We start from the raw sequence: 17,899 nt of genomic DNA, 5'->3' as shown, positions 1-17,899 counted from the left end.
CATCCGCTGCCAGATCCACTCCCAGATATCTAAAAGACTTTATTTCCTCCAGTTTTTCTCCATTCAAACCTACCTCCCTATTGACTTGACCCTCAACCCTACTGTACCTAATAACCTTGTTATTATTCACATTTACTCTTAACTTTCTTCTTTCACACACTTTACCAAACTCAGTCACCAGCTTCTGCAGTTTCTCACATGACTCAGCCACCAGCGCTGTATCATCAGCGAACAGCAACTGACTCACTTACCAAGCTCTCTCATCCACAACAGACTGTATACTTGCCCCTCTTTCCAAACCTCTTGCATTCACCTCCCTAACAAACCCCATTCATAAACAAATTAAACAACCATGGAGACATCACACACCCCTGCCGCAAACCTACATTCACTGAGAACCAATCACTTTCCTCTTTTCCTACACGTACACATGCCTTAAATCCTCGATAAAAACTTTTCACTGCTTCTAACAACTTGCCTCCCACACCATATATTATTAATACCTTCCACAGAGCATCTCTATCTACTCTATCCTATGCCTTCTCTAGATCCATAAATGCTACATACAAATCCATTTGCTTTTCTAAGTGTTTCTAACGTACATTCTTCAAAGCAAACACCTGATCAACACATCCTCTAACAATTCTGAAACACACTGCTCTTCCCCAATCTGATGCTCTGTACATGCCTTCACCCTCTCAATCAATACCCTCCCATATAATCTACCAGGAACACTCAACAAACTTATACCTCTGTAATTTGAGCACGCACTCTTATCCCCTTTGCCTTTGTACAATGGCACTATGCAAGCATTCCGCCAATCCTTAGGCACCTAACCATGAACCATACATGCATTAAATTACCTTACCAACCATTCAAGAACACAGTCACCCCCTTTTTTAATAAATCCCACTGCAATACCGTCCAAACCTCCTGCCTTGCCGGCTTTCATCTTCCGCAACGCTTTTACTACCTCTTCTCTGTTTACCAATCATTTTCCCTCTCTCTCTCTCACTTTGCACATCACTTCGACCAAAACACCCTATATCTGTCACTCTATCATCAAACACATTCAACAAACCTTTAAAATACTCACTCGATCTCCTTCTCACATCACCACTACTAGTTGTCACCTCCCCATTAGCCTCCTTCACTGAAGTTCCCTTTTGCTCCCTAGTCTTACGCACTTTATTTACCTCCTTCCAAAACATCTTTTTTTTCTGCCTAAAATTTAATGATACTCTGTCACCCAACTCTCATTTCCAGTCTTTTTCACCTCTTGCACCTTTCTGTTGACCTCCTTCCTCTTTCTTTTATACATATCCCACTCATTTGCATTTTTTCCCTTCAAAAATCGTCCAAATGCTTCTCTCTTCTCTTTCACTAATAATCTTACTTCTTCATCCCACCAATCACTACCCTTTCTAATCAACCCACCTCCCACGCTTCTCATACCACAAGCATCTTTTGCGCAAGCCATCACTGCTTCCCTAAATACATCCCATTCCTCCCTCACTCCCGTTACCTCCTTTGTTCTCATCTTTTTCCATTCTGTACTCAGTCTCTCCTGGTACTTCCTCACACAAATCTCCTTCCCAAGCTCACTTACTCTCACCACTCTCTTCACCCCAACATCTCTTTTTTTCTGAAAACCCCTACAAATCTTCACCTTCGCCTCCACAAGATAATGATCAGACATCCCTCCAGTTGCACCTCTCAGCACATTAACATCCAAAAGTCTCTCTTTCGCGCGCCTATCAATTAACACGTAATCCAATAAGTCTCTCTGGCCATCTTTCCTACTTACATACTTGTACTTATGTATATATAGCTTGTTAAACCAGGTATTCCTAATCACCAGTCCTTTTTCAGCACATAAATCTACAAGGTCTTCACCATTTCCATTTACAACACTGAGCACCCCATGTATACCAATTATTCCCTCAACTGCCAAATTACTCACCTTTGTATTCAAATCACCCATCACTATAACCCCGTCTTGTGCATCAAAACCACTAACACACTCATTCAGGTGCTCCCAAAACACATGCCTCTCATTATCTTTCTTCTCATGCCCAGGTACATATGCACCAATAATCACCCATCTCTCTCCATCAACTTTCAGTTTTACCCATATCAATCTAGAATTTACTTTCTTACACTATATCACATACTCCCACAACTCCTGTTTCAGGAGTAGTGGTACTCCTTCCCTTGCTCTTGTCTTCTCACTAACCCCTGACTTTACTCCCAAGACATTCCTAAACCAAATATATATATATATATATATATATATATATATATATATATATATATATATATATATATATATATATATATATATATATATATATATATATATATATATATATATATATATATATCTTTTTTTTTCTTTTTTTTTGCTTTGTCGCTGTCTCCCGCGTTTGCGAGGTAGCGCAAGAAAACAGACGAAAGAAATGGCCCAACCCACCCCCATACACATGTATATACATACGTCCACACACGCAAATATACATACCTACACAGCTTTCCATGGTTTACCCCAGACGCTTCACATGCCTTGGTTCAGTCCACTGACAGCACGTCAACCCCGGTATACCACATCGCTCCAATTCACTCTATTCCTTGCCCTCCTTTCACCCTCCTGCATGTTCAGGCCCCGATCACACAAAATCTTTTTCACTCCATCTTTCCACCTCCAATTTGGTCTTCCTCTTCTCCTCGCTCACTCCACCTCCGACACATATATCCTCTTCGTCAATCTTTCCTCACTCATTCTCTCCATGTGCCCAAACCATTTCAAAACACCCTCTTCTGCTCTCTCAACCACGCTCTTTTTATTTCCACACATCTCTCTTACCCTTATGTTACTTACTCGATCAAACCACCTCACACCACACATTGTCCTCAAACATCTCATTTCCAGCACATCCATCCTCCTGCGCACAACTCTATCCATAGCCCACGCCTCGCAACCATACAACATTGTTGGAACCACTATTCCTTCAAACATACCCATTTTTGCTTTCCGAGATAATGTTCTCTAATTCCACACATTCTTAAAGGCTCCCAGAATTTTCGCCCCCTCCCCCACCCTATGATCCACTTCCGCTTCCATGGTTCCATCCGCTGACAGATCCACTCCCAGATATCTAGAACACTTCACTTCCTCCAGTTTTTCTCCATTCAAACTCCCCTCCCAATTGACTTGACCCTCAACCCTACTGTACCTAATAACCTTGCTCTTATTCACATTTACTCTTAACTTTCTTCTTTCACACACTTTACCAAACTCAGTCACCAGCTTCTGCAGTTTCTCACATGAATCAGCCACCAGCGCTGTATCATCAGCGAACAGCAACTGACTCACTTACCAAGCTCTCTCATCCCCAACAGACTTCATACTTGCCCCTCTTTCCAAAACTCTTGCATTCACCTCCCTAACAACCCCATCCATAAACAAATTAAACAACCATGGAGACATCACACACCCCTGCCGCAAACCTACATTCACTGAGAACCAATCACTTTCCTCTCTTCCTACACGTACACATGCCTTACATCCTCGATAAAAACTTTTCACTGCTTCTAACAACTTGCCTCCCACACCATATATTCTTAATACCTTCCACAGAGCATCTCTATCAACTCTATCATATGCCTTCGCCAGATCCATAAATGCTATATACAAATCCATTTGCTTTTCTAAGTATTTCTCACATACATTCTTCAAAGCAAACACCTGATCCACACATCCTCTACCACTTCTGAAACCACACTGCACTTCCCCAATCTGATGCTCTGTACATGCCTTCACCCTCTCAATCAATACCCTCCCATATGATTTACCAGGAATACTCAACAAACTTATACCTCTGTAATTTGGGCACTCACTCTTATCCCCTTTGCCTTTGTACAATGGCACTATGCACGCATTCCGCCAATCCTCAGGCACCTCACTATGAGTCATACATACATTAAATAACCTTACCAACCAGTCAACAATACAGTCACCCCCTTTTTTAATAAATTCCACTGCAATACCATCCAAACCCGCTGCCTTGCTGGCTTTCATCTTCCGCAAAGGTTTTAGTACCTCTTCTCTGTTTACCAAATCATTTTCCCTAACCCTCTCACTTTGCACACCACCTCGACCAAAACACCCTATATCTGCCACTCTATCATCAAACACATTCAACAAACCTTCAAAATACTCACTCCATCTCCTTCTTACATCACCACTACTTGTTATCACCTCCCCATTTGCGCCCTTCACTGAAGTTCCCATTTGCTCCCTTGTCTTATGCACTTTATTTACCTCCTTCCAGAACATCTTTTTATTCTCCCTAAAATTTAATGATACTCTCTCACCCCAACTCTCATTTGCCCTTTTTTCACCTCTTGCACCTTTCTCTTGACCTCCTGTCTCTTTCTTTTATACGTCTCCCACTCAATTGCATTTTTTCCTGCAAAAATCGTCCAAATGCCTCTCTCTTCTCTTTCGCTCATACTCTTACTTCTTCATCCCACCACTCACTGCCCTTTCTAATCAACCCACCTCCCACTCTTCTCATGCCACAAGCATCTTTTGCGCAATCCATCACTGCTTCCCTAAATACATCCCATTCCTCCCTCACTCCCGTTACCTCCTTTGTTCTCATCTTTTTCCATTCTGTACTCAGTCTCTCCTGGTACTTCCTCACACAAGTCTCCTTCCCAAGCTCACTTACTCTCACCACCCTCTTCACCCCAACATTCACTCTTCTTTTCTGAAAACCCATACAAATCTTCACCTTAGCCTCCACAAGATAATGATCAGACATCCCTCCAGTTGCACCTCTCAGCACATTAACATCCAAAAGTTTCTCTTTCGCGCGCCTGTCATTTAACACGTAATACAATAACGCTATCTGGCCATCTCTCCTACTTACATAAGTATACTTCTGTATATCTCGCTTTTTTAATCTGGTATTCCCAATCATCAGTCCTTTTTCAGCACATAAATCTACAAGCTCTTCACCATTTCCATTTACAACACTGAACACCCCATGTATACCAATTATTCCCTCAACTGTCACATTACTCACCTTTGCATTCAAATCACCCATCACTATAACCCGGTCTCGTGCATCAAAACCACTAACACACTCATTCAGCTGCTCCCAAAACACTTACCTCTCATGATCTTTCTTCTCATGCCCAGGTGCATATGCACCAATAATCACCCATGTCTCTCCATCAACTTTCAGTTTTACCCATATTAATCGAGAATTTACTTCCTTACATTCTATCACATACTCCCACTACTCCTGTTTCAGGAGTACTGCTATATATTTTTTTCTTTCAAACTATTCGCCATTTCCCGCGTTAGCGAGGTAGCGTTAAGAACAGAGAGCTGGGCCTTTTAGGGAATATCCTCACCTGGCCCCCCTTCTCTGCTCTTTCTTTTGGAAAATTAAAAAAAAAAGAATAAAGAGAGGGAAGGATTTCCAGCCCCCCGCTCCCTCCCCTTTTAGTCGCCTTCTACGAGACGCCGGGAATACGTGGGAAGTATTCTTTTTCCCCTATCCCCAGGGATAACATATATATATATATATATATATATATATATATATATATATATATATATATATATATATATATATATATATATATATATATATATATATATATATATATATATATGTCCCTGGGGATAGGGGAGAAAGAATACTTCCCACGTATTCCCTGCGTGTCGTAGAAGGCGACTAAAAGGGGAGGGAGCGGGTGGCTGGAAATCCTCCCCTCTCGTTTTCTTTTTTTAATTTTCCAAAAGAAGGAACAGAGAAGGGGGCCAGGTAAGGATTTTCCCTCTAAGGCCCAGTCCTCTGTTCTTAATGCTACCTCGCAAATGCGGGAAATGGCGAATCGTATGAAAAAAAAAAAAAAAAAAATATATATATATATATATATATATATATATATATATATATATATATATATATATATATATATATATATATATATATATATACATTTATTATTTCATACAACCGCCGTTTTCCGTGTCAGCGAAGTAAAGCAAGTAACCAGACGAAGAATGGCTCAACCTACCCACATACACATGTACATACATAAACGCTCTCACACCTATATATGCACACCTATACGTTTCAACGAACATATATATAAATGCATATACAGACATATACATATATACACATGTACATATTCATATTTGCAGCTTTCTTACATACCCGTCACCACTCCACCACGCATGAAATAGCATTCCACCCCCACCCCTCCTTAGCTAGGTAGCGCTAGAAAAAGACAAGTACACTTTTGTTCACACAAGAATGCAACGTAGATTATGACATCAAATTTTAACAAGGAATGTTTTAGCTCCATTCCATCATGACCCAAGTGGGAAACTTATCCAGTACACTGTATAGTAGACTTACCCTACACCTACAAGAAGGCTCCATCAAACTACATGTCTCCAAGAAGTGTAACACTGGTCTCACACAAGAGATATTTGTTAAATCTAGAAGGCTACTACGCTCTGAACAAGACATACAACGCTTACACATTGCCGAAGCACTAGTTATCAAGGAACAACAACCAGAAATCAAACATTAGAACACAGGCCAAGACCGGATGCTACAACTATGTAACTACATGTGAGCGCGTAGTGCAACGTATTTCCCCGCCTATAGGTGTCTTGCAACCTTACCTAGGAACACGCAATCATTCCCACTTGCTCGACTGACTTCTCCACGTACTCCTGAAGATAATTTGATTAGATTCAAATCGAAACATTGAGATAACACATATAGATGTTTCACATAACTTCCCAAGTTATGTAAAAAGAGATATTATGCATGTTAAAGAAGTCAGAAACAATCTTATGAAAATAAAACAGTCATCTGTGAGGGACAGTTTACTGGTCCTATCTATTCTTTCGAAGGCCCCAGTCACGACAAAAGTACACATCAAGGTTAGGCCTTAATTGAAATATAGAGAGAAATAGTGAAAGGGGAAAAATGATATGGGAGAGTATTTACAAACTCTGGAAGAAGAGGAAAATCTGTCCTTTGAAATATGCCAGGTCATAGTCACCGGGAAAGGTCAAAAGCTTCAAGATATAAGGAAAGAAGCTGGTATAGAAACGGCCCACCCTTGAGTTGCCGATGGCCACACAGTTATCATGTGACAAAGCAGCTTGCTAAGTATTGCGTGGTCTACCTAGTGGTAGGGGGCACACAAGCAGCCAGCTCCTAGGAGAAAAATCCAATGTAATACCTATAGAAGAGGGAAAGTGAACCATCATTGCGGCGTAAGGTTGGAGCCTCAAGTTTGGAAGTTCGCCTGGGACAGTATAAGTCGGACCGCTTCCGATTCAACTCTTTCAAGTAAGGATGCTGAGCTAGAATCACCCCAAATGTGAGAGCTGTAATCCATGCAAGGACGAATCATTCCCTTGTACAGACGGAGTAACTTTTCAGAAGAAAAGAAGTTTTGACGTCTAAACATGACACAAAGTTTCTTTTCTTCTTACAAGCAGGCTTAACTATTCCCGTTATATGGGGTTTCCAAGAAAAGAACTTATGTTACAGTAATATTCAGTATGTTCAGTGAGTTGAGATGGAATTACAGAACCGACAAAGTAGAGACGAGAGTTTTGAAGGCGATAGAAATTGTTCCTTGGAGACATTAAAATTGACTAGATTTCGTATACCCAAGTGCGATATTGTGTCCAAGTTTGAGTTTATTGAGGAAACTGTGTCAAGACTAAATACATTTCGAGTAAGAGAAGAAGGAGCAGAACTGAAGGATGTGGATGAGTCGTCAGCGCATAAGTGCATTTCATTATTTGTGCAGTAGAGGAAATCGTTGAAAAGAAAGGAGAATAAGTGTAAGGTACAGAACAACCCGCCATGCGACACAGGTTTAACTACGTGTATTATTGACATCAGTTTTCCTGTTTGTGATTGTGGTTTAAGGTATTTCAACTCACTAACCTTTACATAGGGATTAATCGACGAGGCAAATTCTTCAGTGTGTATCTTTGATGTTCCTCCTACTTCTATGCCTGATTCATACACGTCCTGAAAGGTCTGCATGACAGTCGGCTGTTTCTTCACCAGTAAGAAAGATTTTAAGTTAGCAGCGTAGACAATGGTGAGTATGACGGTGTAGAGCCACAGGAACAGTACGAAGATCTGAGTACTTGGATTGCGAGGAAGGGAGACATGAGCTTCACACAAGTGCATACCAAAGGTGTAGTACCAACTGTAGCTTAGGGACTGGAGGCTTCTTATCTCACCACCGCTGTTGGAAAATGATATCTTATAGCATGCTGATCAAAAGTCTTATATAACATGATCAAGAGCCTGTTTGTTGAAGAGAGATGTTAATGAGAGATATATTGTAAAAATTTGGTATTCTTCCACTATCATTCTTAAAGCTCTCTGCTGAAATCATAATACACCATAAAGTTTTTGACGATAAATGTTTTATCACCAAAATCATGAAGAGTAAGATGTTTATATCTGTTCATGGATCAATGTTTGACACTATATTCATGTCAGTTGTTCTTGTCAGTACACGTTCCTTCATCTTTTGAAGTATATATGCACAGATACCTGCTGCTGTTCAATACGCCTGGTACTATAATGATATAAAATGAAATTTGTCCATTATAAAGAATGCGAAGAGAGGATTTAAGTAAGTAACCACTTACGTCCAAGTTCTGTGTTCTGTTTTCTAAGGACTTCGAAAACTGTCGAAGAGACTGAAGCTAAAACTAAAAGTTTTTTTTCTTTTCTACTTTATAGATGATATTTACTTTCTTTATCTATCTGATCATCAACAATTTCATATAACACTCTATACATCAGATCCATATGGCAGTCTGTACCGAAGTCTTTATATATCGGTTCGCTGTAGAAGTCTGTACGTTAGTCTTTACTTATCGGTCCTTGCGGAAGTTTGTAGCGAAGTCTTTACTTAACGGTCCCTTAAAGAAGTTTCTTCTGTCTTCCATTAAACATTGGGATCCTATGGAAGTCTGTACTGCGGTATTTATGTATCGGGTTCCTGTGGCAGTCTGAACCAAAATCTTTATTTATCAGTTTCCTGTGATCATTTCTGATGAATACTTTATATATCTGGTTCCTGCGGAGGTCTGTGCTGAAGTCTTTATATATCGGGTCCCTGTAGCAGTCTGTGCCAAAGTCTCGCTATCGCGACAAGAAGATTTTTTTTCTCAATGTTTTAGGTTCCGGTTATTGACAAAAGTCCATATCAAGATCAAACCTTAACTGGAATATATAGAGATCATTGAGAGGGGGGGAAAAGAGATAAGGAAAATAGTATCTACGAATTTTCGAAGAAGTAAAAAAGCTGTCTCCCAGAATATACCAATTCACAGTTATTGGGGAAGACATAGGAAGGTAGAGAGTTCCAAGGCTTCGACGTGTGGGGAAAGAAGTAGTTATTAAAACGGCCTACCCTTGAGTTACCAACGGCCTCACAATAATCATGCGACAGGGCAACTTGCCGAGTACGGCGAGATCTGGCTAGTGATAGGGCCACACAAGAAGTCAGCTCTCGGAAGCAAAACCAGAGTAGTGCCTAAAGAAGAGGGAAAGTGAACCAACATTGTGGCGTAGTGCAAGCACGCCCAGTTTTGAAGTTAGCCTAGGACAGTTTATAAGTCGGACCGCTATCGAGTGAACACTGTCAGGTAAGGATGCAGGGCTAGATACCCTCGAAGTGAAAGCAGTGCTCCATACAATGACAGATCAATCCTCTATGTTAACAGAGCAATCTTCCAGTCTTTCAGAGGCAGACTAAGCTATTTCTGTAATGTGGAATTTTCCAGATAGAGCGGATGTTATAGTAATATCAATTATACTCATTGCGTCAAAGGGTGGAATTACAGGACCGTCAAAGGAGAGAGGTAAGTTGTGGTTTTTGGAAGCATTCGACTTGACCCGATTTTGTTTACCCCATTTCGATAATCTGGCTAAGTCTGAGCTTATTGAGGATATTGTCCTGAGATGAGATGTAAATCAAAGGAGAGAAGCAGCAGGATTCAAGGATGTGGAGAAATGCAGTGGTGAGTCGTGGAAGAAAGAGATCGTTGATTGATGGGATAAAAACTGTAGGAGACAGGACAGAACCTTGAGGGACACCGCTGTTGATGGAGAAAGAGAGGAGCGGGAAGGCTGATCCATCAACAACCAGGTAATAGATCGGCCAGAAAGGAAGCTAGATTTATGGTAGCAAAGTGAAGGAGCGAAGCCAAAAGACAGGGGCTTAAAGATGAGACTTTAATGCCTCACGCTTATGATATGGCAAAGGCAACTACATAAGACTCCCCTAAATCTCTCAGGGATGATGCCCAGACACTAGTAAGAGAGGGAAGAGTATCTCTGGTGGATCTAGCTTTACAGAGGCCATTCTGGTTAACAGAGAAAAGACTGAAATTCAAGATGTCTGAGGAAATAGGAGATGAAGAAGAATTCAAAGGCTTTGGAAATATTAGATGTTAAAAGCAACGAACGATAGTTAGAAGGGTAGGAATGTCACCTTTCTTAGGGATGAGATGTATCAAAGCATGCTTTCAAGGAAGAAGAAAATTCCTGTTTTTTACATAGAAATGGTAGAGACGAGCAAGCATACGCGCAAGTTCATAGGCACACTCTTTCAGTACATGGGTATAGATGCTATCAGAACTATAACCTTGTCTATATCCATAGATAAAAGCGCTTCTTAGTTCAAAAAGACATCACGGGAAGGAGCATAGGACTGATAAGAGGAGCATCGGGGATTCGATAGATAGAGTCATCCAACATAGAGTCGGAGGGAAAACGGGTACTAGAGTTGCTTTGTCTACGGGAGAGACAGCTATAGTGCCGTCTGAAAGAAAAAGCAAAGGAAAGGTCGAGCGATAAAAGTTCTGAGATATGCTTTTAGCTAAAGACCAGGAACACCCATCAATGGATTACGAGGAGAGATTATCGCATTTCCTTTGAATAAAGGAACGCTTTGTCTCACGGATAACGTATTCGCAATGATTACGAACAGTGAGAAAAGCTGAATGTGAGTCAGGGCAAGGATAGATTTTCCAAGCCCAGCATACCTGATCTCTCGTCTGATTGACCTCAGAAGAGGAGTGGTTGAACGATGGGTTAGAAGAGGTCGCCTTTGACGAAGAAGGGATAAATGCGCCTATTCTCAAAACAGTGAACTTTGTTATGCTTTTGGCGAAGAGGAACAGATCCAGAATATCAGGAGAGTGGTCGCAGCGGTTAGTAATATGGGTGGAGTGGGAGATGATTTGCTCTTGTTTACTGAGAATAGGGAACGTGGGGCATAAATCCCGCCACCACACGTATGAGCACACTCACAATTCAAACATTCCCTATGGTAAAGGGTGGAATCCTTTATTGAGAAGATCCAGGATTGCGGGTGAGAGGATGCCACAGTCTCATGGCAGATGTATGAATAGAAGAAAAAAGCTAGAAAATTTATTGTATTAGGAGAGCAGTGAGCCAAACAAAGAAAATGTGTGGGGTTTAGGAAGACAGATCTCTTGAGCCAGAAAACATCAAAGTTTGGAAATCCGGGTGTGTGTGTGTGTGTGTGTGTGTGTGTGTGTGTGTTTACTACTATTGTCAGAGCCCTACCTCTCACTGGCAGTTGAATCAGGCGAAAACCCGATGATTCTTAGCATCCCATGATGCCGGGGAATATCTAACTTCAAAAATCATTGTGCAGACATATGACAAGAATCATTATACGAAGAAAATAAGTGAAGGTTCAATTGGTATATGGTGCTAGTAAGGAGACAAACTCGTTAGTCCCAGTTTAATGAAACGGAAAGTAAGACCGACAATCCTGACATGGAGAGTGTAAGATTGTCCTCAGTCAGGAGAGTCGTACCATCCTGGGCGGCTGCTGTCAACAGCCTACTACCTAATGGATTGTTCCAAGTAAAGGGAACAGGATATTCTTGAGTTAGCTGGGGTATTGTTAGAAGCCAATACACTACCACCTTCCCTCACTGGCAGTGAAGCCACTTGATTGGTTATTACAAACAAAGGACGCAACTCAGGAAAGCCTTCTCGATATATACCACATCACTCCAACTCCTCTGGCAGTCTCTACTGAAGTCTTTACATATCCGATCCCTGTGGTCGAGTGTACTGAAGTCGTTATATATCGGGTCCGTGAGGCAGTCTGTGATGAAATCTCTAAATGTCTGGTGTCTGTGACTTTCTATATTGAAGACGTTACATATCGGGTCTCTGTGGCAGTCTGTATTAAAGTCTTTGTATAATGGGGTTCCTATGACAGTCTATACTAAAGTCTATATATCTGGTCCCCCGTTGCAGTCGGTACTGAGGCCTTTATATAAAAGGTCCTTGTGAAAGTGTATATTCACGTCTTTATATATCAGGTCCCTATGGCAGTCTCTACTGAGGTCTTTATATATCGGGCCCCTGAGGCAATCTCTACCAAAGACTATACAACATAAATAGGCGAGTCAGGAAACAGCGGTGTGCTGAGGAAACCAATAAACTAATGCACAAACCAAGTACCGAATGCACGGGAAACTCGCTAGATCATGGCTTTACCAATTGTTGTCGTCTGCAAGTAATGGTTAGGCGGTGAAATCGAATGTTGCCATTTGTGTGTCAATATGTCTGCGTTGGGGGTTGCCATCCATGATGCGTCTGCAAAAGACGAATACGAACTCATCCTGAGTTAGTTTATCATAAATCTCCGAAGGAGAAAGATAAGTAAGTACTTGGTTTTTGCTGTGTTCCTACAGATTACAAATAAGGAAGATTATGACAGGTTAAACTTTCACTCAGAATATCATGTCTAAGATTATGTTTAATATCAAGTTGCAAGGTTCACATATTTGTAATAACCAGAAAGTTATCTTGTCTTTTATGAAACAGAGATATTGGCCGGGTAGGTGGGTAGCTATAAATATTTTCAGTAAATGAGGAACCTAATTTGCTTTTAGCAAGTATAGTTTCAGAATTTCAAAAGCATCATGTATAGTTCTATTCATAGTAATTGACCATTCACAACTTTCTTGTTCGTACAAGTATCACACATGTGCTTTAATAGCACTACTTTGCATTGATTGACACTGTTACTATGAACATTGCAGGTGTCTTCGATTGAAAGAGGCAGTACATTCTCTGGCTACTACAAACAGAACAACGCAAGACCACCACCAACATTTCCACATATACAGCCATCATTTTTCTACAAAGAACTACATAAATAAAACAAGACTTCACAATGATGCCTGCCTTGATCAAAACTTAGAGGTTAATCCAAATTTATAATCTATTTATATCTAATCTCATATGTAGCAATGACTTTACAGTGAACATTTGTATATTTAAGAATCAAGCCCCAATTGAAATGTATTTCCTTCTTTTAGTCTGCTGTCAATAACGGTGGACTACGTACATACAGTATGTCTGTTAAACATGCTTAAATCCATAAGCAATATATGAGTGCAATGTTTAAAGTACACTATGTGAAATATATATATATATATATATATATATATATATATATATATATATATATATATATATAGAGAGAGAGAGAGAGAGAGAGAGAGAGAGAGAGAGAGAGTTGATTTACAAATAACTTTACAATCACCAAACGCATAACTACATAGAGCCAAGCAACTCATTCCACAGCACTAATAAAGTATTAAAGATAACTTACCAAAGCATTATTGTTTTATATAACTTATATTTTCATTTCAAAAAGTAATGCACATGTAGATATAGAATATTATTATATCCTTTGTGATTTACTAAAATGGGTATTATATCTTTAGTATGTTTTTTCTACAGACCAAAATATATCAGGTTCTATAACCAGTATAGTAGATATCAGGAGTGTAAAACAGTTACCCTATCATTACCATAGGGTAGTCTTTCCTGTCATTCACCAGCAAACATTACAATAAGGTTGTGTCTCCTGTCACTCACCACGTAACATTATACTAGCGAGGCCTCTACGATCACTCATCACCTAACACTACCGTAAGGTGGATTCTCCTGTCACTGAGCACCTAAAATCATAATGGGTGTCATCTCCTGTCACTCATCATCTAACATTACAGTTGGTTGGCTTTCCCTGTTAACCATCATCTAAGATTACATGAGGGCAGCCTCTTCTCTCACTCATCACTTAAGACTACCATCTAACATTACAACAGGATGGCCATTCCTGCCACTCACCAGTTAACTTTACACTTGGGTGTCTCAACACCTAACATTACACTAGTGTGGCCTTTTTTGTCATGCACCACCTACCATTACACTAGGGTGGCCTTTCCTGTCACCCACAGCCTTACATTACACTAGGGTGACCTCTTCTGTCATTCACTCCCTAATATTATACTAGGATGCCACCTAACATTAGAATAAGGTGACCACTCCTGTCACTCTTCACATAATGTTACACTAGGTTGGCTTTTCCTTCTACTCAACACCAAACATTAAACTTGGGCGTTCTGTCCGTCATTCACGTGGCCTCTTCTCTCACTAACCACCTGACACTACAACAGGGTAACTGTACTGTACCTTACTACCTAACGTTACACAACAAAGTCCTCTTGTGTCACTAAGCACACAATATTACACTTGGGTGGCCTCTCTTGTCACTTAGCACCAGACATTACAGTAGGTTTGATTTTCCTTTTATTTACCAACAAAGATTACATTATATCGGCCGCAAGGAGGCTTTTCCTGTCACTCAGCACCTAATATTTCCATAGGATGGTTCCTTTTGTCACTCACTACTAAATATTACTGAAGGTTGACCTTTCATGTAACTCACCACCCAACAGTAAGGTGTCCACTTCCGTCACGCATCAACTAACGTTAAACTAGGGTAGGGCTTCCTGTCACTCACAACCTATTATTACACGAGGGAGGCCTCTCCTTTCAATCACTACCTGACATTATACTAGCGTGGTCGCCCCTGTTACTTAACACCTAACAGTAAACCAGGATAGCCTCTCCTGTCACTCACCAACTCACTTTCAACTAGGGTGACTGCGCCTGTCATTCACTGACTATCTAACTAGGATGGCTTGACCTCTCCCGTCACTCACCACCTAACATTAAACTCAAGTGGACTCTCTTGTCGTTCACCAATTAACATTAGACTACGTTAGGTTTTCAAGTCTCTAAAAGCCTATCAGTACACTACAGAGTCCCCTAGTCACTCACCCGTTAACATTATCATAAGGTACGCTCCTGTCACTGATCACATAACAATTTTCAAGGTTGGCCTCTCTTCTTAATCACCACTTAATACTAAACGACGGTAGCCTATCCTGTCACTCACCACTTAACATTAAAGTAGGTTGAAGCCATCAATCACCCACCATGTAGCACTACACTAGATTAACTTGCCTCTTCCGTCGCTCACAATCTAATAATATACTAAAGTGTCACTAACCACCATCACATTAGAGTAAGCCCTCTTATTATTGACCACCTTACATTACAGCTAGGGTGGACTCTCTTGTCACTTATCTCCTAAAATTAAACTAGGGTGACTTCTTCTGTAACTTGCCACTAAACATAACACTTGGGTAAGCTCTCCAGTCATTCACCATCTAATATATTACACTACGGTAGTCCCTCCTGTCATTCACTAACTAGCAATACAACAGGGATGCCTCCTCTCACTCATCACCTAACATCTCACTAGGGTGACCTCTTCTGTCACTCACCATCTATCATTAGACTGGGACAGCCACTATCTTACATTACAAAAGGGTGGTCACCCCGCTCACTCTTCGCTTAACATCACACTGGGAGTAGCCCTTCTTGTCACTCACCTACCTAACAGTGCACGAGGGAAACTTATCCCTTCATTCAACACTTAACACGGTACTTGGGTGGCGTATCCTTTCACTCACCACCTAACATCACACTAGTGTGACCTCTCTTGTCACTAACCACCTTACATTACAATAGGGTAGACTCTCCTGTTATTCACCACCTACCATTACACCGTAGCGGCCTTATCTGTCACTCACCACCTAACATTATAATAAGGTAGGCTCTACTATTACTCACCAACTCACCACCTAACATTACGCTAAGGTGTCCTTTCCTATCACCCACCACCTAACACTACACCAGGACACCCTTTCCTGTCACGAAATACCTTATGTTGAATTAGAGTGGCCTCTCCTGTCGCTCACCACCAAACATTGCACTGGGGTGTTTTCCATGTCACTCAGCACCTATCATTACACCTATCACTCACCACCTAAAATTACACTGGGGAAATCTCCCCTATCACTCACCACTTGACACTATCATTGGGTGGTCTTTCCTGTCACACAGCATCTAATATTACACTAGGGTGGCCTTTTCTCTCACTCACCACCAAACATTAAAGAAGGGTGGCCTCTCCTGTCACCCTATACCTAAAATCACACTAAGGTGGCCTTTCCTGGCACTCAGCATCTAGAATTATAGTAGAATGGCATTTCCTACTAATCACCAACTAAGATTACACTACGGTGGGATCTTCTCTCACTCACCACCTAAGACTATGCTAGGGTGACTTCTGTCTCTCTCCACCTAACACTGTAACAGGATGGCCTCTCCTTTCACTCAGCTCCTTACATTACACTACGGTGGAGTTTCCTGTCGCTCATCACCAACTATAATACTAAGATCTCCTGTTACTCCCGCTAATCCTGATACGCTTTACTAACATTACACTAGGGTATCTCCTCCTGTCACTCACCACCTATCATACACTTGTGTGGCTTTTCGTGTCACTCACCATCTACCATTGCACTAAGGTGGCCTCTCCTGTCACTTCCTAACATTACTTGAGTGTGGCCTCTCCTGGTAGCATTGTATCAAGGTGGCCTTTCCTGTCACTCAAAACTAGAATCACAGTAAGGCAAACTCTCCTGTCACTCATTAACTAACATTGCTCTAGGGTAGCCTTCTGTCACTCACCATCAAACATTACACTACGGTGGACTTTCCTGTCACTCACCACCTAATCTTATATCATTGTGGCTTTCTCATGTCTCTCACCACCTAACATTACTCTAGGTTGGCGTCTTCTCTCATCATCTAACATTACACTGGGGAGGCCTCTCCTATTACTTAGCACCTAATATTGTCCTGAGGTGGCTTCTCCTATCACTCAGCACCTAACTTCATAATCGGGTGGCACTCCTGTCACTCAGCAGCTAACATTACAGAAGGGTATCTTTCCCTGTTCTTCATCAACTAAGATTACACAAGGGCAGCCTCTTCTCTCACTTACTACCTATGATTACATTAGAGTTACCGTTTCTGTCACCTAAGACTACATTATTTCTGTGACTCACCACCTAACACTTGTCATTCGCCACCCAACATTACACTAGGGTGGCCTCTCCTGTCACTCAATACCTATCATAACAGTAGATTGGCTTTTAAATTTGTTAACTAAGATCACAATCAGGAGGCTGTTTCTCCATCTCATCATCTAAGACTACATCAGGGTGGCCTTTCTTATCACTCACAACCTAACATTAAACTAGAGCGACTTCTGTTGCTATCAATACACTGTTGTGACCACCTGACATTACAACAGGGTGGCCCTTCCTCTCACTCACCACCTAAGATTGCATTAGGTTGGCCTCGTCTATCGCTCAACACCTAACATTGTACTAATGTGGCCTTTCCTGGCGTCCAGTACTTAACATTATACATGGTTGGCCTCTCTTGTCACTCTCCACCTAACTTTACTCTAGAGAGGACACTCCTGTCACATACCATCTAATATTACATTAGAGTGGCCTCTCCTGTCACCCATCATCTTGACAGTGCAACAA

The 17,899-nt window shown here is 41.1% G+C and overlaps 1 protein-coding gene across 1 annotated transcript in view; it reads right to left on the bottom strand.

Annotated features, from left to right (window-relative positions):
• The window catches only part of LOC139749713 (ionotropic receptor 21a-like), an 87,039-nt gene that overhangs the window by 55,791 nt on the left and 13,349 nt on the right, over positions 1-17,899 (bottom strand). The window contains exon 2 of the mRNA XM_071663867.1: positions 8,004-8,313. Coding sequence (XP_071519968.1) covers positions 8,004-8,313 — 310 coding nt within the window. The remainder of the gene's footprint in view (positions 1-8,003; positions 8,314-17,899) is intronic.

This window comes from Panulirus ornatus, chromosome 8 (genome assembly GCF_036320965.1).
Source record: "Panulirus ornatus isolate Po-2019 chromosome 8, ASM3632096v1, whole genome shotgun sequence".
In the NCBI taxonomy this organism is placed as follows: Eukaryota; Metazoa; Arthropoda; class Malacostraca; order Decapoda; family Palinuridae; genus Panulirus; species Panulirus ornatus.
The sequence above is the reverse complement of the archived record's forward strand: the minus strand, read 5'-3'. Positions and strand labels throughout refer to the sequence as shown.